Source organism: Polypterus senegalus, chromosome 3 (assembly GCF_016835505.1).
Source record: "Polypterus senegalus isolate Bchr_013 chromosome 3, ASM1683550v1, whole genome shotgun sequence".
Taxonomy (NCBI): domain Eukaryota; kingdom Metazoa; phylum Chordata; class Cladistia; order Polypteriformes; family Polypteridae; genus Polypterus; species Polypterus senegalus.
Genome location: NC_053156.1, coordinates 84039739 through 84063491, shown reverse-complemented (window position 1 = coordinate 84063491; position 23753 = coordinate 84039739). Strand labels below are relative to the sequence as shown.

General features: G+C 37.1%; 1 protein-coding gene across 5 annotated transcripts in view; it reads right to left on the bottom strand.

The window, feature by feature from the left end:
* Positions 1 to 8912: 8912 nt before the first annotated feature.
* Positions 8913 to 23753, bottom strand: part of grm1b (glutamate receptor, metabotropic 1b) — a 347961-nt gene continuing 333120 nt past the window's right edge. For 4 of the 5 annotated variants that reach the window (XM_039747530.1, XM_039747528.1, XM_039747527.1 and 1 more), the window contains exon 9: positions 8913 to 9913. In XM_039747530.1, the coding sequence (XP_039603464.1) occupies positions 9097 to 9913 (817 nt within the window). In that variant the 3' untranslated portion in view covers positions 8913 to 9096. The remainder of the gene's footprint in view (positions 9914 to 23753) is intronic. The other variant, XM_039747532.1, reaches the window with a different exon arrangement.

The window sequence follows — 23753 nt, the reverse complement described above, 5'->3', positions numbered from 1 at the left end:
AATTATTACAGTTAATTAAGAATCAATGTCATAGAGTGTAATATAACAGAGCCTCACCAGAAGCTCTAATGGGCATCCCTACTTGTTCCACATACTTTTTAAACCTTATTTTACTTACTAAACGACTATTCACAGCCTGTATTAATATGTGAGATGGGCAGGTGGCTCATGCAGATTCCTTCCAACCTTGTGCCAGTGATGGTGAGTTGAGCTCTGGCCTCCATGATCTATATTATAATATTCATTAATTGCTCATCAAGCTTCAAAACTAAATTCCTTATACTTGCAGAGCAAAGCCAAACTGATTGTTTATATAGGAAATTTAAAGAGAGAATCTTGCCAAAGAACAAAGCCATTCCACAAGGTGATGCAGTCAGCACTGAAAACGGTAAGGGTAAAATTAATGTAGAAATTGAAAATTATTAACCATCAACATTACCTGTGAACAATGGAGACTTTCATTCAAAAAGGGTCCAACATTCTCTTCATCATTTTTACAAACTGCACAAGGAGATAAATATTTTAAGTTGTACATCTCCTCTTGTAGATTTAACCATAAAATCATTAGATTAAAGTAGAAGCGATTTTACCAAATGAAATATTCTCTCTTCCCATTGTCCTCCTGATGGAAGAACATGTTTTAGGCTGAGATGAATCAAATAAAAGGTGTCCACTGGTTTAGAATTTGACCCCAGGCAGCTCCTTCCAGGATATTTAAATTGTTCTCAGATTTCTCTTTGGATTTCCAGATTGAAAGAGTAAAATTTGAGACATCACTGTCCATTTGTAGTGCTAACTACAATAGCAAGGATAATGTTAATAGTAAGGTGGAAAATTTTAATATTAAGGTGAGAGCTGCTGCTGACATAGTCGCACCTGAAAAAATAGTTAAAAAATCTTCTAGTACTGTTATACCCTGGAAGACCCAAAGAGTGTCTGATCTTAAGAGAACATGCCGGAGAGCTGAGCACAAATGGAGAAAAACTAAACTGACTGTCCATTATGAAATATTGAAGGTTAAAATAACAGAATACAACAACACAGTCTGTCTTGAGAGGCACTGTTATTTCTCTAGAATTGTAAATAACAATGCTAGTAATCCCAGAGTCATATTCTCTATGATTGATCATCTGCTAAATCCAGGTAACTCAATGGAATGCCTCCACAATACTTCCAGTGAAACTTGAAGTATTGAGGCTTTTGCTTTTTCAAAAAATTAATGATTTTAGAAATAATATAGTACATAAATACTGATCCTCTTAAACCCCGGCATTCCATTTTAAGCAAATTATATTCTTTCACCAGGATAGATTTACATGATTTATATAAAATAATTTCTCAACTGAGACCCTCCACCAGCATCCTTGATCCAAAACCAACAAGTTTTTTTCAAAGAAGTATCAGGCGTGCTAATTTATAGTATTCTTGACATAGTAAACTCGTCATTAGATACGGGGGTCTTCCCAGATTGTCTTAAGACTGCTGTAGTTAAACACCTCCTCAAGAAAAATAACCTTGACCCCTCTGCTTTTGAAAATTTTAGACCCATTTCTAACCTGCCTTTCTTAAGTAAAATTTTAGAGAAGGAAGTCATTATGCAGCTTAATGACCACCTCAATAAACATGCTATTCTTGATAAGTTTCAGTCAGGTTTCAGAACAAATCACAGTACAGAAACTGCACTCGTTAAAGTAGTGAATGACTTACAGGTAAATGCAGACAGAGGCCGTTTATCTGTTCTCATCCTCTTAGATCTGAGTGCTGCATTCGATACTATTGATCACAATATTCTTAGAAATCGCCTTAGTCAGTGGGTGGGCCTTTCTGGTAGTGTCTTAAATTGGTTTAAATCCTACCTGGCAGGTAGAAAATTATTTGTTAAGTTGTGGTAATTATACTTCAAAGACACATAATATTCTACATGGTGTTCCACAAGGCTCTATCCTGAGTCCGCTGCTCTTTTCAATTTACATGCTTCCATTAGGTCAGATTATCTCGGGGCATAACGTGAGCTACTATAGCTATGCTGATGACACACAACTGTACTTATCAATAGCGCCTGATGACCACAACTCTCTTTATTCACTGACATAATGTCTTACTTGTGTTTCTGAATGGATGAGTAGTAATTTTCTTTACTCTTTCTCTTTAAATAAAGAGAAAACAGAAACTTTAGTGATTGGCAACAATGGATATAATGAGGTTATTAGAAATAAACTTGATGCATTAGGATTAAAAATAAAAATGGAAGTAAGGAATTTTGGGGTAACTATTGACTCTGACCTGAATTTTAAATCACATATTAATCAGATTACTAGGACAGCATTTTTCCACTTAAGAAATATAGCAAAAGTTAGACCCCTTATAACATTGAAAGATGCTGAGAAATTAATCCACGCTTTTGTTTACAGTTGGCTAGATTACTGTAACGCTCTCCTCCCACGACTACCCAAAAAAGACATACATCGATTGCAACTAGTGCAGAATGCAGCTGCTAGAATCTTAACTATGAAAAGAAAATCTGAGCACATCTCTCCAGTTTTGATGTCACTACATTGATTACCTGTGTCATTTAGAATTGTCTTTAAAATCCAGCCTATAGTTTACAAAGCCTTAAATAATCTCACTCCCTCTTATATTTCAGAATGTCTTACACCTTACACTCCAAATCATAATCTTAGATCTTCAAATGAGTGTCTGCTTAGAATTCCAAGAGCTAAACTTAAAAGAAGTGGTGAGGCGGTCTTCTGCTGTTATGCACCTAAAATCTGGAATAGCTTGCCAATAGGAATCGCCAGGCTAATACAGTGGAACACTTTAAAACACTGCTGAAAACACATTACTTTAACATGGCTTTCTCATAACTCATTTTAGTTTAATCCTGATGCTCTGTACAGTGGAACCTCGGGTCACAACCATAATTCCACCATACAAGCTATAAGTAAATATATTTTTTTTAAGATTTTTAAGCAAAAAAATTGTTAATTATTAGTTAAACCATAGAATGCACAGTGTAAACTAAATGTAAAACATTGAATAAAACTGAGAAAACCTTGAACAGACAAAACTAATCTTGCAGTCTCTTTAAAAAAAAGCCCGGTGCATTCTTTAACTGCCTTTTCGGCCTTACTGCCTTCTTTAACTTCCTTTTCGCACTCTCTCTCTCTCTCTCTCTCGCTCGCTTGCTGCACAGGGAGAGGCTGAACACGTGTGGAAATCATCGGCGTGTACGAACTGGAAGGGAAACTGGCTTGTTCGTCACCTGAGTGTGTGGTCGTGAACAGACGCAAAAATTTGGCAAACTTTTTGGTCGTAACCCGATTTGTACGTTGTCCGAGACGTTTGTGACCTAAGGTTCCACTGTATATTCAATTAATTATCATGATTATTCAGGGTGGCTCCAAAATCCGTACTAACCCCTACTTTCTCTTCTTCTATTTTTCCGGTTTTCTGGGGTGGCGACCTGTGCCACCACCACCTGATCAAAACACTGTGATGTCCCTACATTGATGGATTAAAGGCCAGAAGTCCACATGACCATCATCATCAAGTTTTTCCATGAGAACCCTGAATACCATGTGGACTGATTGAGGTCATTTATGTTAGGTAGAATGCCTAGAGGGGGCTGGGCAGTCTTGTGGCCTGAAACCCCTGCAAATTTTATTTTTTTCTCCAGCTGTCTGGAGTTTTTTTTTTTTTCTTTTTTCTGTCCTCACTGGCCATCAGACCTTACTTTGTTTCTATGTTAATTAGTGTTCCCTTATTCTAATTTTTATTTATTTTGTATTTTTTCTCTTTCTTCATCATGCAAAGGACTTTGAGCTGCATAATTTGCATAAAAATGTGCTATATAAATAAATGTTGTTGTTGTTGTTGTTGGTCTTCATGGCTCCAGAAGCTGAATCACAAATGTAAATCTGGATTCAGCATTAAAGATCAAAGACGATAACTTGCTGCCCTGTGGTTTTTCTGTGAACTGGTAGCAAAACACAGCTGGACTCATTTGTCTATAGACTTCATCTTGGTTTTGGGTAATCATTTTTGTTAGAGACATACTTTACATCATTTATATCATTTGAATAGTTTACTATAGTACAAATATCAGTTGATTTTTTTACTGAAAACATCTTTAAAAGTTCAGACAAGGACTTCAGTTTTATTCTGATTTGCAGAGAGCTTTTTGGAATATTTCTGCCTTTAACTTCCAAGTACCCAAGTACCAGCCTAAAGCTAACAGATCAACTGAAAGATAGTGATACCTGCATTGCCTCAAATGTGAACGTTTCAGACTGTTTCAATTGTTTTTTGCCTTGGGTGCAGTATTTGAGAAATACATTAAACATGAGCTTCCGCATTTGAGTTCCTTTATGGTTGAAAAACAATACATTTCACATCAGGCCAAGACTGTGGTTGTCATGAAGGTGGTACCCTACACTTTTTATTTTTTCTTATTCAAATCTATTGGTCCTAGTTCCTCATATACTTGGGGTACATTTGTGCTTGACAGCCCCATTAGAAAATACCTAACAACTGGCCACTTACTTTAATATTAGGAAAAATCAGGGGATTAAATATCCATTGAACCAATAATTTTACGGCCTAAGCTAGTTTCAGTATATTATATTATATTATATTATATTATATTATATTATATTATATTATATTATATTATATTATTCTCAAAGCTGGTGAATCCAGTTTAGCCCTGGACACGTTGCTAGTGAATTTCCCCTTGGGATTAATAAAGTATCTATCTATCTATCTATATATCTAGTTCACTGCTCTTCCCTATCACACACACCCCCATTTTCACACTCACTCAGGACTAATGCGAAATTGCCAATATTTTGAGGAGAACTGGAATACCTCGAGGAAATTACATGCAGACACAAGGAGAATGTGTACACTACACAAAGAAAGTGTCTGACCGAAGAATTTGAAACTAGGATGCTGGATCCAGGAAGCAGCAGCTTTACCCATAGCACCATAATGCTTCCCTAATCAAATTACATCCAGTCACACTACTTTCTATTACTTTCCCAGGGGAGAATGACAACTGTGACTGGATAAAACATGTCAGGCTCTCATCTGAAACTTTTTCTAGCTCCTGTTGAAGAATTCCAAGGTGTTCCCAGAACATTCTATCTATACTGGCGCTTTCTCCCACCAGATGTCTTAGCTTCATGTGCAGACCACCTCAGATCGCTCCTCTCAATTCAGGAAAGCAAGCCAAGACCCTCCCATATTGCTGAACCTTTCGTGGAGAGTAAACCCAGCAACCATGTGAAGGAATATTTTTTTTGGCCACTTGTATTATTTCATTCTTTTGATCACAATGAAAAGCTTATGACCACAGATAAAAATGGAGATGAAGAATGACCGGTAAATCAAAATCTTCATCGGTATCTGCAAAACTGCTTCTGCTGCACCAGTTCATTGGCCAGCCTTACAATTACAGTACCTCTTCCACAACTCATGAACAAGATCCTGAGTTACATTAACTACTCCACTTGGGGCAAATGCTCACCCATTACCTGCAGGGATGAAGCAACTGTTTTCTGAAAAAAAGAACAATCTCAGAATTGAAGGTGCTTATTTTTTAAATAGACTGCATCATACTCAGATATGAAGCACTCCATGTAAGATAACCATCCGGGGTTTGTTTCTGGAGCAAAAGAATTTTCTGCAACTTAACATCAGCAAAACCAAGGAACTGGTTATTGACTTTCACCACAAAGAAAGCCTCTTCGCCCAGTTACTATTCAGAGAATGGATGTGGAGGTGGTGCAGTGTTGTAAGTACTTGGACATCCACATCAATGACAAGTTGGACTGGTCTCGTAACAAAGAGGAGCTGTATAAGATTTTTCTTAGAAGGCTGCACTCCTTTAACATGCATAGTGACACTCTTCACATGTTCTACAACTCTGTGATGGCCAGCGCGATTTTTCTACATTGTGTGCTGCACCAGTGACATCATTTTAGGAGAGACCTCCAAATCAACAAGGTTATTAAGAGGGCAGGCTCAGTAATAGGACACACTCTGGACCCTTTGGAGGTTGTAGTGGAGGACAGAATGAAGACAAAATGGTGGGTCATTATAAACAATACTGCACAACTTCTCTGTGACACACTAACACTGAAGACATTTAGTAAACAAATTGTTCAACAGAAGTGTTTCAAGGAATGCAGCTGTGGCTCCTTTATACCTATAATGAATGCTCTCTTATCTTTATCCAAGTCAGAAGTGTTTTCTATTTTTTACACAGTATGGCTTGTTCTTCTTTTTAGTAAAAGGACAAACAAGTTTATCAAGATGGCATGGTTACAAATATACTGTGAACGCTGGCCCCAGCACAGACAGATGGACGACATATTTTCACCCAACACACTTTATTTACAATTATATAAAAGTCACGTGCACTCATGAAACCCCAGTGCCTCTCGCACTGAATCCCCCAAAAGTCCAGGGCCCACAATCACTGTGCCTTTCCTCTGGCTGCCTCCTGTCCTCTCTCCAGCTCCGTCTTCTGCCTCCCGACTTCCACCAAATGACTGGAGGAGGCCCTAAATAATGCCCCGGATGAGCCCCAGGTGTTTCCGGCCTCTTCTCCTTAGCCACGCCCCAGCGTGGCGGAAGTGTCGGCTGCTTTCCTGGCGGCTCTCCGGGCCCCACACAAAGTCTTCCCCTGGCACTTCCTGGTGTGGCGGAAGTGCCGGGCTCCCAGGATAATTAGGCACCGGGGCGCCGCCTGGCGGTGGTCACGGGTCCCTACAGGGCCGGGCTTCCAAGCCCTGTACCCGAGGCCCCCTGCCTAACCAGGACGGACGCCCCCACTCAGTCTGGAGGAGGTACATGCCCTCCTCCGGTCTTCCAAGGCGTCCCGGCCGGGCTCCATCCCCGGCCAAAGACCACACCGGGTAAACCGGCATCGGGGCGCTGCTTGGCGGTGTCCACGGACCCTACAGGGCTGGGCTTCCAAGCCCTGTACCCGTGGTCCCCTATATAACCAGGACGGACGCCCCCTCGCGGTCTGGAGGAGGCACAAGCCCTCCTCTCCTCCTCCTGGGTGTCCTGGCCGGGCTCCAGCCCCGGCCGGGGACCACAATACCAACATTCTGTTTTAACGATTATTTTTAACAGAGGTTATCAAAACATTTTCTCTATTTTATGCATGCCTAACATATGTTATCACACTTGACCTTTCCTTCCTTTCTGTTATTAAGAGTCTATTTTTCCATAATTCCATATTTTTTCATAAATCTGTCTTATCTGAATCCTAATATTTCATCCATCTTTTTTTGATATATATATTCTGAATTCACACTCAGTTTAAAAGTTAAATAACCCCTTGATGCCGGGTGTTTAAAAGTTATATGTTCTTTCATTGCATATGATCATTACCTTAGTATTTGTGCACATACCTGTACAATTATAGAATATAATTTATTGGCATTTGAATACTTTATCTTCTAATTATCTAGCTAATTTGGTTCAGACATAAGAAAAAGGCGACACATTTTTAATTAAGTAAAAAATATTTATTTTTGTAACATTAGTAAGATAATCTGGACAACAAGATTGAGGGTTTTTGATTCAGAACATGGAATATATTAAAACAATTGCATTTAAATATAAATTATTAATAACTTGATTGTGTAAGACACTATATAAGTCTATAAACTAAAATGAAATATGAATAAATTCATAACATTGATACCAAAGATCATTCATTATTATAGATTATGCTTTAGACAATTGCATTCTAATGACTAAATTACTAAATTCTGTATCAAGTAAATCCTAACACTTTTTATTATTGGATTACATTATTAAATCCAAGGATCTAATTGTTACACTTTTATCACCAGAAGCGACTACAAACTGATATACTTTAAACCTATAGCTTTTAATGAGTCAACCTGCTTGGATTCCATACTGACATCTAAATTTTCACAAAACATTTTAAACAAGTTCAAGAATATTAATATTTCACATTGTCAAATATGTAAGCTCTTACATTTTACAAATGCGGCATCTTTGTATGAAAAAAATACTAAATTTTTAAATAATACAAACTTTTTCAAAGTTCAAAATGATTTACTAGTACATAAAAATATCAGAAACAGTAAAGAATGAGTGACACCTCACACATATGCATGTTAATCAATTTATCACACCTGGCATTTCACAAAACATTTTTCCACTTCTTGAATTCAAGGCATTATGTACGAGACTGTGTCAAAGTTGAAGAGTGGAGGAAAGATGTCAGGTAAAGAAATTCTTCATTAGACAGCAGGGTCTAATCTTTAGTAACATTTGGATTTTTTTCTGTAGTTTGCAAAGCTAGCTGTTTAGCTGGACAATTAATGATAATAAAGTGAATAAACCACCTGCAAGGAGCTCAGTTAATAAATACAGCATATACAGTATATCCTTTATATAAAGTATGTATACAATGTAAGGTCACATTTATTGTTCCCCTGGATGTTTGGTTGCATTTCCTGACTCATGATAGCTGAGTGTTAAAAACACGTGGAATTATGAAGCCACATTAAAAGTTCGGAAGATCTCCTGTAAAACTCCAAGATAATTAAAAGTCCTAGTCTTGATACCTCTGTGTTTAGTAGATCCTCTAGCATGATGTTGTAACACGGGCCTGAAAACATTCATATTAATCCATATGGCAGCTGCAGCAAAGCGTGCTGCGTTGTTTTCCTCTGAAAACGTTAATGAAAAATTGTTTTCACTTCACGACTGTAGTCTTTCCATTAGATGCATATTTTGTATTTTGTCTTTAAATACTGAATAGAAAAAATAAAAATAAAATACTGTACAAGCCTTTATAGTTTTCCTTGTGCTTTCTCAGTTGTCTGCTTGTTATACCAGTTTTCCATCAGTCTTTGTTTTTTTTTTTTTTTCTAAAAAAGTAAAAAGGCAGCATCTCCTTAAATCCTTAGTCATACTAAACATTTGAAATGTCTGCTTTTAATATTTACCCATTTTTATTTTGCATTGGCCAGCTTATCTCAGAAACCATGTTTCTGATGCGACCTGTGTTTTATTCAGCCCTCTTATAATTTTGCATATGCAGTGTTACAGAGTAGAAGAACTTTGTTTATAGTCCCTTAGAATGACTGAGGCATATGTCACATTGGGTGGTGTGCACAACACAGACTCTGACACCGGAGAGCTGGGAACAGAGCTGCCAGAGCATACTGAATCTCTGAAGGGGGAAGGTGGCGTTAAAGCTGGAGAGTCCTCCAGGGTCAATTTACTTTGAACCAGTTCCTCCTCTTCCTGGATGCCCGTGTTGTCATACATGTAGCTGTGTATGAGATGCAACCGCTCACTCTCCACTTCCACCGTTGGAGAAGCAGGATCTTCACTAAAGGTGCTCATCTGAAGAGGAAGACCCTGCTGTTGTATGAGATGGGGTTGGTAGATGGGGCTTATGCCATTACCTGGGCTTGGGAGATTAATGATGGAGTTGATATCAGGGATGCTTGTGCTAAACTTAGTAACAACACCCTGGAGTTGCTCCATAACCTGCTGGGGCAGAATACTTTTCTCTATAAGCTCTGGTGTATATAACCGATGATCTTCTACTTCCTTTGGTGACTCCATGTTGGGTAATAGCCTGTGCACCATCATGGATGGACTGTTGGGCCTGTTGTACCTCCCGTGGTCCGTCTCATCTTCTTCAGCTACATTATACAAGGTTTTGGTGCTGATGTCTGAGAAGTTGAGGCTCTTGTTCTGGTAGGTTTTAGTGAGGGGTTTTATCACAGCTGTCTGATTCGAGCCCGCCTCTTGTCTTTTCACGTGGACTGACAGCCGGTGCCACATGTGTTGACCCTTCGGCGGCTGTCTTGCACCTGGTTCAGACCATGACACAGACTTTCCATTAGAACTATGAACAAAATAAAGATGACCGTTATTTCACAGGAACTACAGGTAAGGAGGCAGCACAGCAAGTCATTAAATATAAAAGTTTTATATGTGAGCTCTCGCACAGTATGTTGATGGAATGTAACACAGTTAAAAATAATTATCTAAAAGAATTATCTTATGAATGCATTGGTTTGTTATTGTTATCATATTGCTTTGATTTTTGCATTTATATATATTGCTTGAAATTTGGAAAAAAAAAAATTTGTGAACAACTGTGATAACAATAACTTTGATTCCAAAAATAAATGAAATGCTCATGGCCTCATGAAATGTTAACAAATATAACATATTTCACATTTGGCCCTAAGAAAAGTTTACTTTTTGTACAATTATTTTGTAAAGGATTGAGAAAAAAAGTTGGTGTATAGATCTGTGATGGGTAATCAATGTTTTAGGTCAGGATGAAAGTGGGAACGAGAATAATGTTTAGTAGCACTGTTACTTTCATTACCTTTTTTTAACTTCTTGGTATAGTTTAAAATATCTAGCAATTTTTAGGTTTGGCCTTATTGCTTCTGCTTTGACGCTACTTACTTTGTAATAGTGCATACTCATATTTCCTGATCTACTCCTTAAACATTTGTAAGCTTCATACTTACATTAGGGATTCTTCCTTTTCTCCTTTCCTCATCCCCTGAAAAACGTCAGGAGGTCTTCTTCACAGGCTGAGAAATGCAAGGTTACCGGCTGACCTTAACCTTTATCAGACAGTGACAATACCCTCTGTTGTCAAATGTAATCTCAAAAAGTCTGAGGCTCAACTACATTGTTCACTTCAAGTAATAATAGCCATTCAGACTTCACAAATCAGATATTTCTCTTGGCATTTCTGCACCCACTGTCTCAGGCAGAGTGAGCTTCTCTCCTTCTAATTACCAGCAATTCATGTCTTTTCCTTTCTTTGCTAGCAGTGCATGAACTCAGTTTAGTTATAATTTTATGCTGTTTAAGTCATGAGCTCCCTATGAAGCAACATATACCTTGCAATTGACATACTTAAGTTTGTACAAAATATTCTAAAAATATCATTGTATGCATTTTATGAATATAACTTGAATTAACCAATGTTTTTTGCTGGTATCAGTAATCTTGTGGATCAAGTCAGGTCAGGTTGAGGAACATACACTGGTACAGCGTGTTGACACACCCAGCCCACTACAAAACAACTCAGGATCCTAGTTGGCAACCCCTTAGGCAGAAACACAGTCCAATCCCACCCTTTGAAAATGACCATCTGTCTGCCAAAGCCAGGTGTAATGTAGGCATCCTCTCGGTCTGGTTCAGCCGCTCGGGCCCTCAACAAAGAGGATCCTGTGAGCTGGATTATTCTCGGGGAATCGCACCACATGTTTATTCTAAACAGGCAGTGAATGAGTGGACCCTGTGGTTCTTGCTGCCTCCCACCTAATGTTTGAGTAAGTTATGCTATTGGAAATCAATAGAATATTAAAAATACATTATTTTTTAAATTTACATTGTACAAATAAGCCATTGTAACTGTCTTGGGATGCATATAGGATTCTTGGTTGTGGGGTGGATTAGGGACGTTGTTTGTAGATCGTAAGCTGTCCCATCTTCCAATAGGAGATAAAAGATTTTCTATTGCTCTCCACTATGTGAAGCTAATTTGTGTTCTTGTAATCAAAAGGTCACTGATTCACGGCTCAGGATCAATGCTAAGCCATTGGTTCCACAGAGTGATTTCTTGTGCTGAGACATCCACATGTAAATTTCAAGTAAATAAAATTAGTCAGACTGTGCTGTCACCTTCTCATAAGACTTACAATTCTTCCTTTACCAATATGTCTGTCTATAAATGTAATGATCAGAAATGATACATTAAAACAATATTAATTAGGACATTATACAGAGGTGTCTTTAGCAAAACAAAACTGAGTTAGCATTGTGAGGAATTTACTGGGATTTGCTCATTCACCCATGCTGGGATGATCTGGTCATCAATTTCATTCACACATAACATTTCCTGATAAATAGCAAGGATCCTTAAAGGTGCACAAATGGTCTGCAAATAAAGGCATCACCATTTCTGAAAGAAAACAGGTTGATGAGTAGCCAATTCAAATAAAAGTTAGCTTGTAAAATGTATTAATTGCTAAATACACAAAAATCAATAAGACATATTTGTTAAAGTAACAATAATATGGATGGGAAACTGAAAAACACCATAGCTAAAAGATTTGAAGGTGTACAATATTCTATTCTGTTTTTAAAGGTTTCACAAACATAATATTCCACCAAATGTGCTGTATACCATTAGCTTTACATTTTAGCTGCAGTTTATTGCTTACTGATCGAACTTCTCCTTTTTCTAGTGAAAAACTGTGTCTGTGAAGTGGATGGTACACAGTTGTATCTGGTAATAACCAAGCTCAGCAATTTCTGCCTTGGATTGGATGGATGCTACTTCACTGATATCAGAATCCATTCAAGTTGTTCAAATACATCACCTCATTAAGCAGACATCTGTAAAATTATGACGCTAGTCCATTAAAAGTGGCACCCTAACTCAGATCTGTTCCTGCCTTGCAGCCACTGCTGACAGGATATCCTCTGACACCAACAACTCTTGGGTAGATAGGTAGACAACAGACAGATGGATCATATCGCAAATGTGCATCTGTGGATCACCCCCTGGGCTCATCTGAAGCAGTACTACCACAGTGAGTTGAGGGAGGGCACTTGCGCTGACCTTTTTTCTTTCTTCCACAGCATAGAGAACACATCCAATGATGGCAATTGACTCCACCCTTTCCAATTGCCTTCCACTGCAAGAAGGAGGTGGTCACATGTGAACAAGCTGCATCATAGAATTTTGAACAGAGCAACGATATTATAGCTAGAAGGCTTGTCTCATTTTGCTATTTAAAGTGGCACGCATAACAGTCTTTTTTTCCTATTTTGTGACCGAATTAAATGGGGATGACCAGGTTGGTGCTCCAACATTTACCTTCAAGTAGCCCTCGCTACAGGATGTGAGATGGGGTGGAAATGGAGCTCGGGGTTTGGCAAGGTGCAGAGATCAGGATGCATGCCCATACAGAGGCGGAGTTAGGATTTCGGACCTGCCCATGTAATGTTATCTGTGTTTGCATAGTTAGATAGAGGCCTTTCTCTTTAACTGTGGGAACCTGCATTTTCTTATTTGACCACAATGAGCAGATGGTCTCTGATATTTGGTAAACATGGATCTATGTCAGCATGATTGCTATGGCATTTTGCATGCTTGACTAGATGATTGTCTTGTTTGCTCACCCATAAGCAGTCTTGGCCCTGGACCTGAGAAATTAATGGGCAAACTTTCCTGAGATAGTTGTTTTACACAATATTAATAATTATCAGTAAATTCTTCATCTCAGCAGCATGCATGAAAGGTGGTAGGGTTTGTGTATAAATAAGAAACATATGAATCAATGCGCATTTTTCTCATTTAACAGCTATACAATTAAAAACTCTTAAATGTATCTCAGTAAAAGCTTTGCATACTTGTTTCCAAGTTTGGTTAAATGACGCACAGTTGTTTTTCAATCTTTTCTACTAGTTACTTGTCTACAGATTGTTGGAAGGAAATGAGCATTCATGTTGTGATTTACTTTAATCTATATACCAAATAATCAGTTCCCTTGTGCGCTTAAACCATGGCAGAAGCCCATCCTTACATTCTTTCTAGCACTCTCCAAAAGTGTTGATCTGAATTTAAAAAATAAAAAACTCCAAGGGAGGTCTAGTCTGAATATTATGTTTGCTACTAATTTCATTTTGACAGCTGGATCATGTATAAATAAATGCTTTTAAAAATGTATGCCTATATCTGATTTATGAATGTAAAATATATATAAAATAGCTTCAGATGGTGAATGTTATCTTGTGTTATGCGAATGAAATACCTTAACTAAATTTTACTTTTTGGGAATCATCAGTCTCAGGCAAGAAGAGAATCTATTAGTGTATATTTTAGACTTTTTATGGATGTGTTTGTTTTTATTGTGTATCTGTAAGCAAAAGGCACTGTGATTATCTTTAATCAGTGCTACTTACAGGCCAACATTATTATGCTTTATTACATTCAGTCCTTATTAAACAAAATGATGATTGATTTATACCCACTTATTCGTTATGTGTTTCCATAGTTTCTGATGAAAGACTGCAGCATTTCTGTCACTGGAAATGCAGAATCAGACTTCATGCTTGTGACTGATGCCTAAGAACACGTTATATTATCCTGTCAATATTAACTTTGTTAAAACACAAGAAAAAAACCTAAATGTAATTTGAGCAAGTTTATTACTCTCATTTGGGAACCTGATAAATTACCCCTCACTTGAAAATAAACTTTACTTTGAAACTTTGTTTATTGATTTTCTTTGCACTTCAACAGGAAAAATATGTGGGTGGTAGAAGTGGAATTTTGTGTGCATTTTTCTTATATATATATATATATATATATATATATATATATATATATATATATATATATATATATATATATATATATATATATATATATGAAGCCAATATTCTTGGATTTATAATAACAATTTGTTAAAGGATGAATGCATGCCTGGGCAATAAAGAACCTAAAGTTCACAATGATACATTTTGAAGTCTTCATTTTTTATTAGCTCCTTACAAAAAATGTTTGTCCTATTGTACTTGTTCTGAAGGGTAGCTTCAATTTTGAGAAAGATCTAACTGTACTTGAAAATAACTGGAATTGTCTAGAAACAGCTTCAGTGTAACATTTATATCATTACTGAAAATACATTAACCTTCAAAAATAGAAAATTAATCAAAGAACCAACTGCAGTCAGAAGGAAAATCTAGTATTTGGTATTCTGTGTTTAGTGTGGCAGCAATAGATAATGAGCAGAGATATGTGGACTGCAAAAAATACCTCTCTGTCAGCTTATTCTGGAACAGACAGAAATATTCCGTGACTGTCCTTGGAGCTATAAATCGTGAAATGTATGCTATGAACACTTTACGTTGATACATTAATAATACAATTAATTGTTTCATTCAGATGCTTCTCCTTGTACTCTGTTTTTCCTACCAGAGGCATGTTTTTAGATTAATTGGCATCTTTAAATTTGCCTGGGATAGCTGAATATGTGTTTTTTTAAATTTATTTAGTTTAGTTTATATTTGTATAGCACCTTTCACTGCGTATAGGCACACAGCTCTGTAAAAAGTTCATAAGTAGATACTTTACAACATATTAATTACATAATGAGTACACATGAAGACACAGAATTGTTTAATTAGAGAAGAAAACAAAGTGGTTTGAAACTTATTAGCATAAATGGAGTACAGCAATAGCTGTCCTTTATTTAATTCTTGAACTATGGACAGCTGATTACGGAGGAGAGGAAAACAAAAGCCCCAGGTCAGCAGCATCCTTATAGAAAGTAAACTTCTGGAGCGTCCATGGTTAGTTATAACACACAAAGACACAGTCACAGTCCTGGAGACCCATCTTGGAACAGATAGATAGATAGATAGATAGATAGATAGATAGATAGATAGATAGATAGATAGATAGATAGATAGATAGATAGATAATGTGTGAGATAGTGTGTGTGGGTGTGCCCTGCATTGCACCCATTCTTGTATCTGTTGGTGCTCGTGTACCCCAGCAGTGAGACAGCTGGGTGGGCAGATATAGAAAATGTATAGACATCACCCTCACAGGTACAGTACATTCAGTTTCTCTGTCCTGACTCTGTGTATAACGGAGAAAGCAGTAGAGTCTCTGTGGCAAGACAGCAATGACTTTAATTCTGCATCTCAAAATTTGGGTATACTTCCTGCACACACGCATGCTTCATGTTAAAATTTTTCAGAAAAAGTATCTTCTGTGGCATTTTCTTTCACCACCTTTAAAAGCAATAAAATAAACAGCACTTTATTGTTCTTCTACAGTTTTGATCTGTTAAGAAAAAAACGATTTTAGGGTAAATAATCAACTGTTATTTGTTTTATTGCAATTTCATTTGACTTGGGCTAAGCACAAACAGTAGTAACCTTATCAGCTTGGTTTGTCCTGAGATCTGCTTTGCCTTTTGATAAATATTAGCCCTACTGCATATTTCACTGGAATTATATTTTAGTTATTTCAGGGAATGTGGCATTTGACTGCAATATGAGGTGTGATCAAAAAATATGGTGAATGTTTAAATAAAAAAAAAATCATTACAATAAAAGATACATTGCCATTTATCCCTCACAAAATACTTCCAATCACTTTCAACAATCATATCCCATCGTTCTTGCCACTTTCTGAAACAGTTCTGGAAGTCCTTTTACATGAGTGTCTTTAGTTACCTACAGTCAATCTACTAATCAAACAAAAGTGCCTCAGTTAAATACTCACAGACATAGTTTAGGTAACCAGTCGTAATTAAGGAAAAACGTGTACTAATGCTACAACTTAGCTTTTTTAACATAGCTGTGAAAGCCCGAGCTGTAAAAAGCCTGCGGTCCTAGAAACTATTGAAATCGTCAGAAAAAAAAATGAAATGTAGAGATGTCAGGTAATTGAAAGGAACTACTCTGGGCATCTTTCTCCTAGGAGGATTTGTTTTGCTGACAGGCTCACCTCGCTTGTGTATTAGCGGCTGGAGGAATAGTAAAAGTGATATCGTGTTGCCGATGTTAGCAGGTAAACGACTTTGTCTGTCTTCTGAGGTTTCGTTTTGCAGACGTGCTGGCCTCTCTTGTGTTATTAGCGGCTAAGCGAGTTTTTTGTTTCCTCGGAGGCGGAGCCCTTACCCTGACTCCACATCTCAGTTTCAGGCCGGACAGACACACACACTTCCACTCGTAGACGTTTATATATAAGATGCTTATTTCTGAGAAGTGCTCTTATTGTTTCAACTAGTAACGTACCAACTCACAGTTTAACATGGATGGGGACCTCTTCTCGATTGAGTCTTGTATTATGTTGTGTTACTTGTAGTTTCAGGTGGGGACACACCCCTCACCCCATGCACTCTTCAATCGAATGTCACTGAATGACACCACGATGACTTTCACAATGGACTGCTCTTCGATTGAATGTGTTTGTACCACTCAGAGCCACCACTACTTGCAGTTCAACATGTGGTCCTCCAATCTATCCCCACTCAAATAAATGCTACCATTCCAATCTACTGTTTTGAGTAGGCCGGTTTGCAACTTGCATGCCAAAAACATGCTGTTTAGGATGATTTAGACACTCTATATTGGTTCCATGTGAATGGTTTAGGTGTATGTGTACAATGAATAGCTCTGGAGGCCTCCATCCAGGGTTGTTTCTTGCAATGTGCCTAGAAGCAGCCAGGAAAGGCATCACTTTTACTCCGTGATCTAAGACTGGAAGATAAGGTTTGGGGGGAAGATGTGTGACTTGCAGCACAAAAACCCCAATCTATTGTGCAAAATGTAAGGCTTTTCTGTGTCTAGTGATAGAATTTGTTTCAAGGACTGGCATAAAAAATTATTTTGAAAATATACAGTAGGTTTGGACGAATACATAATTATATGTACATAGTTACAAATTGTTACTTGTATACAATTTACATAAGTGTAAAAAAATAAAAATGTAACTGCAATTGCAACACTTGTTTTGACAGATCGTTTGGGTGCAAGAGACTAAATGTTTCCAAAAATGGGGACAACTTGTGTCAAAGAGTACAATTTTGCATTGCTATGGGATATGACATCTAAACTTGGTACAATGATAGTCGACAGATTAAGGCACAGAAGAAAATTGATTTCAGGCTTGTACATCATAAATCATGCTAGTTATATACTGTAAAATGCAGTTTTTGAAGAAAAACATCTAATTTCTTATGCTTAATTTAGTTGATATTGTATGAAAGTTTTTTTTTCAAATATTTTCTTTTAAAAATTTGTAGTGTTATACTTATTACTCTTCTGCCATTTGCAGCTCCTTTATTATATAAGTAGTAACGAGAAGTCAAGCAAAATGACAGCCTTTATTGGCTAACTAAATACAGTAGATGTATGCTTCAAATGTAAGCTTTCTAGGCAACTCAGGCTCCTTCTTCAGGCAAGATGTAATCTAAAGCATGCATATTGTAATCTTTTTAGTTAGCCAATAAAAGGTGTTACTTTGCTTGACTTCTCATTTCATCCATAATGGCTAACGCGGTACAACACCTTATTACTATAAAGCAGTAATGAGAACTAAAGCAAAATGACACCTTTTATTGGCTAACTGAACACATTTCAATATGCAAGCTTTGAAGGCAGCTTAGGCCCCATCTTCAGGCAACTTCCTTGACTTCTCTTTGCATCGATTATGGCTAACACGGTACAACACCCTACTACTACTACTTATATAAGCAGTATAATAGCCACTTATTTTGGGTATGTAATTTTGCTACATTAATGGCAAAAAGCCCTGAAGACATAAGGGCTTAAAGTTCTGGGGATTAAGTAACTAATGGTCAGGGCTGAGGTATCAACATTATTAAGACAGATGACTGATGAAATGTAAGGCATACACAATTGTGTCATATGACTCACAGGAACTCCCCCAAGCAACCTGCATTCTGAAGAATTAATCACATGTACTTCAGTCACACTCAATCCTTTCCCGTCAAAGATTAATGATCTGTAGAATAGAAATCTCAGTATTTTATGAACAGTAAAATAATTATTTTATTTACACTAGGATAATGTGTCTTTTTTTGGCTAAGTCTAACATCCTTAGTTTGTAATGATGAGTATTTTCTGTATGATGGCTATAGCTTATGCAGGGTATTTTGCACTTTAGGTGGAATTTTTCCAAGCTGTGTTTTTCCATTACTTCTTTGCAGACAGCTAGAGTCTGGCAGCATCAGTTGACAGCTCATTGTGGACCACAATCACACACGTAGCCACATTCACTCTTATACAGAGACTAATATACAGTAGAGGCACTACTTCACATACATGCACTCTTTTAAGGTTTGTTGAAAGAATCCATTTATTTCCCAAACCTGTTTTTCCAGTACAGAGTTACAGGGAGCCATAGTACACACTGAAATGATCAATATTAAAGCAAAAGCTAAGACTAGAGAGGGCGACAGTCCACAACAATTCACACTTAATTTGTATAGTTATGAAGCAGCTCACCCTTGCAGCATTAAAATATACAGTTATTATGGATATGGTGGCAAAGTATATGCACGGAGACAAGCTGAGTTATGTTAATTGACTAGGAAAAGAGAACTGCTGTTTGCTGTGGTTCTAAGGTTATAGAGGCTAGAAAATTCAGTTTTGGACTTAATTTTTGTTTATCTGTTTATTTTGACACTAACTGTAATACTTGTCTAAAACAGGTTGAACTCGAAGCAATCAACGACTTCAGCTTATTCAATGTTAGTGGTTGCAGTGCAGCATCTATTTACTGTAAATGTATTGGGTAAGTCATGTAGTGATAAAATGAATAAAATTTTTTAATCCAAAAGACGGCACATCACAAACATAAGCACTTTCTTTCTTCATCTATTACACTGTGGAATACTTGACATAGTCCACAGAAGCTATTAAAATGTTTAATCAATTACTGTAACAGAAAAAGAAAAAATGTAATACTCAGGTACTGCTCTTCAGCTGCCCATTTCATTAAAGAACTATGTGATCTCACTCCTGCCAGTCAGGGAATGTGTGCCAGCTGCATACCTCAGCTTTAAATAGTTAACAAAGGTTCTCCTTCCCCAGCGATGGGACCTGTGCTTATCCAGTTAGACCCATGACCCCTCTCTGCCTCGCTCCTACTCTGTTACACCTTGACAATTTCATTTTAGGGGCACTCCATGTGACCCCACTGCGCTATTCTTTCACAATCAGTGTGGGTCTTTCTTTGACAGAATATCTGTGGCACTTTCTCCATCTTTTGGAAAATCCGGTAGTGCTTGTGATCTTGACAACCTCCTGTCACCTGGGTACCATTTCGTATCTACACACGCATGAACACACAAAGTTAGATTTATTATATTTTTAGGAACTAACTACATAAAGATGTGGGGAACTAACACTACATAAAGATGTGGATTATATATATATATAAATATATATATATATATATAAATATAAATAAACACACACACATAGAAACAGTGGTGCAGTAGTTGGCAGCTCATAGATGTGCCATTCTGGGTTTGAATCCTGCACTCATATTTTGTCTCTGTGTGTGGGCTGTTAGATAGATAGATAGATAGATAGATAGATAGATAGATAGATAGATAGATAGATAGATAGATAGATAGATAGATAGATAGATAGATAGATAGATAGATAGATAGATAGATAGATAGATAGATACTTTATTAATCCCAAGGGGAAAAGCACAATTTTCCTGTCTCTGTGTGTGTTTTTTCTCTCTGGATACTCCAGTTTATCACTGTCCTGCAACGGAATGGTCTCCTGTCCAGGGTAGTATGAAGCAGGTACAAGAACAGCAGGTTATGTTACATATGCACACAATCTCATTTGACTTTTTGATTTTGATGTACTTTGAGGGGAAACTGCCTTTTCACATGACCTTTGGTGGTCAGAGCGCAGGGTCTGCCATTGAGTCCCTGAAACAATTTTCAGTTTAAGAGCCTTGATCAAGGGCCCAATGAAGTGGGATTCCTTCTGACAGTAACAGGCTTTAAACCAGCAACCTTCCAAATGCCAGCGCAGATCCTTAGCTTTAGAGCTACTACTCATCTCATAATCCTATAATGAAAAAAAAAATAAGAAAATGGGTGAATGGATGTTCATTTTATGTATGTGTGTATTTATTTATTTATTTGTTACTGGGTGCCAAGGCTGAACTGGATTGAGCATCTTTGAAAACTGAATGTTGCATGATTATTTATAAATTTGTTGACTTACTGATTAATTTATACACTTGGTTTATACGTTTCCGCATAGTAATAATATATAAATGTAAATGTTAATTATATTTAAGATATTACAATCAGATTTCATTGTAATTCAGTGTGTTTTGCACAATTTCTTCAACAGGTCGGAGTAAACAGCAACATGCCCACTTGAGCCGACTCCCACTGGAGCTACTGCACTTTAATTTACTGCACATTTTTACTTGCAACTCCCCTTCTCCTCCCTAAGGCACAGTGAAGAATTATTTCATGTGAATGCCATATGCCCAGCATGTCTATAAGTATAAAATCACAGTGAAAACCAAAATCCTCTCCATTGTGTTCAAATAGCAGATTCTGTCAGATGGTCGGATATACTCCTTGGGGGCTGCCTTCGTTGCTTGCCCTTTTCAGACATACTAGCCTGCATCACTTTACTAACAATATTTAATGCAGTCTACTTTTTGTTATGCCAAATTCTTGATTGTTTTGCAAAATTCATTAAATTAGTGTGAAAAGCATAATATAAAATGAGTATTAGATCACACCAGAAATGATTATTTATTAAATAAAATCTGTTTCTCTGTACATATTGCCATGTATTCTCTTCTGAATCTTCTTCCAGTTGAGATTCTAATACATCCATCCATTTACAGTAATGCAGTTGTTAATATTATGGAGGACAAGATCTTAATTAGAGTTTCATTTTTTTTCTTTGTTCATTCAATACATTTGCCAGTTGGCTGTGCTGTACTAACTAATTTTTCCACTTTGATTTATTCCCAATGTGCTGGAACACTGTTCAAATTGTAAATTCCCTGTCCCAGGTTAATTTTATGAATATTAATCTCTAAATATGAATCATTTTTATTTTAGATTCAGACATGTGAATGCACATGTTTGACTTCTTTACAGTTTAACAGTTAATTCCATTACAGCACAGCATACATTCTGTATCGGTGTTGCATTGAAGTTCCCAGCGCACAGGCACAATGATTTAAAACACAAATCCTTTCTAAAGGATTGTGCCAAAATGTCTCAGTTTCTAACTTTCATGTCATATGTGATAATGTTGCAATTGTGGTTCACGGGTGACATAATTGTAGTATTTCCTCTTATTTTGCATGAATCACTGAGTTGACATCTTCTCTACTAAATGTTGGCAGGTTAGCTTGCTGAATGAATAATTTCTGAGAGTGCTGCATTTTTGATACCGCTGTAGATGTCTGCTATAAAAGACTCTGAAAGCTTTCATTATAATGTGTCTTTATTCCTCACACTGTATTTACGCAGTTGAGGACATCCTCTGAATGAAAACAGTCTATTGCTCAGCAGTGAATGATTATAAACAAAAAGAAACGGTGAAATCAGCACTTTAAGAACATCCAAAATAAAGACATAACAAATGCACTTTTTGTTTAAATAAGAATCTCAAAATGTACAGAGCTGCGCTTTCTATAAACAGTGTCAGTTGTTAAAAAGAAAGACTGATTTGGTGAAAGTGAGAATTAATTGTGTGAAGCCATCCGTTAAAGACCTGATCATGTAATGAATTAAATCCTTCCTGTATGTGCTGCTTTTTCCTTCTGTGCAATTATTTCAAAAAAGCGCTTATTTACTTTGGTACTATTATCATCCATCATTCCATAAAGAAATATATCGTTCTTTATTTGAAAGTGTTCTGAAGGCATTTGACTTACAGACTTCAATACTAGATGTATGAAATTAATTTATATTATCCTTCTCTTAAGGACATTTATACAGCAAAATGTGTTGCATCTCCTTTCAGTTATGAGACTATGATCTCAACTGTAGATCAACTCCCTGATTTAAATATGAATACATAAGAATGCATAAGAAATCTGACAAACAAGAGAAGACCATTCAGTCCATCAAGCTTGTTTGTTTAGCTAATGACTAAGCTGTCCTAATATCTCATCCAGACTTTTCTTAAAGGTTTTCAAGGTTTCTGCATCAACTACATGTCTCGGTAGTTTGTTCCAGAGTCACACAATCCTTTGTGCTTCACGGCTTCAGCTTTAAACGCATTTCCCCTTAATTCCAACTGAAGTCCTCGGGTCTGTGAATCATCCTTAAGCTGAGAGAATGTTGCTAGATCTTCTTTATCTAATGTAGACTAAAGTAGACTTCAACTAAAGATTTTTTATTTTCTGCACTGTTCTTTTGACTTAATCAACCTATGTATTCATCAATGCAATGTCCAACTTGCTTGATTCAGGTTCAGAGCATATCCCAGCAGTCCTAATCACTTAGTCTGGAACTAACCCTTAATAGTCCATACCAACTTATGAACCAGTTCTGGGTTGGTATGGCCTTAAAAGGAAGCATTGCCATGCAATTGTGCTCTAGCTATTGTTATTGTAGCTTTTGTGATATTCCTGCACTTCTGTGATGATAATTGTTCCAAAATATCAACACTTTGTGTATTTTTGATTGGCCGTGTCCACGTCATTGTTGCTACCATGTGACAACCCAAAGTTTTGATGCATGGCATCATTGGGCCAAGCCTATCTGAGCTGGCAGCACTCTGTACCAATTGTCCAAGTTTTTGAATTTGTGAAAGTCTTTACTGTGCATTAGCTACTGATTCGACATCTTTTCAGAATGTGAGGATTTTAGCAAATGTTTCAGTTAATGTTTTGGATTTGCCACTTTGGATTCATTGAATTGTCTGGCTCTTGACATCTGCTAGGCTCAAACGTTTTTGAGTTTTCCACCATGGTAGTACAGTTGTCAGCTGAGCCCATTAAGCAGGCTCCTGACCTTGCCTTGCTGTCGCACTTCCAACTACAGTGATATTTTCCATACAGTCTAATCTGTGAAGTATGAAGAGGAGATGGGGGTCTGTTTTTGGCGATGACAAGGCAGTGAAAAGTGGGAGCCTACACCAGAAGCAATGGG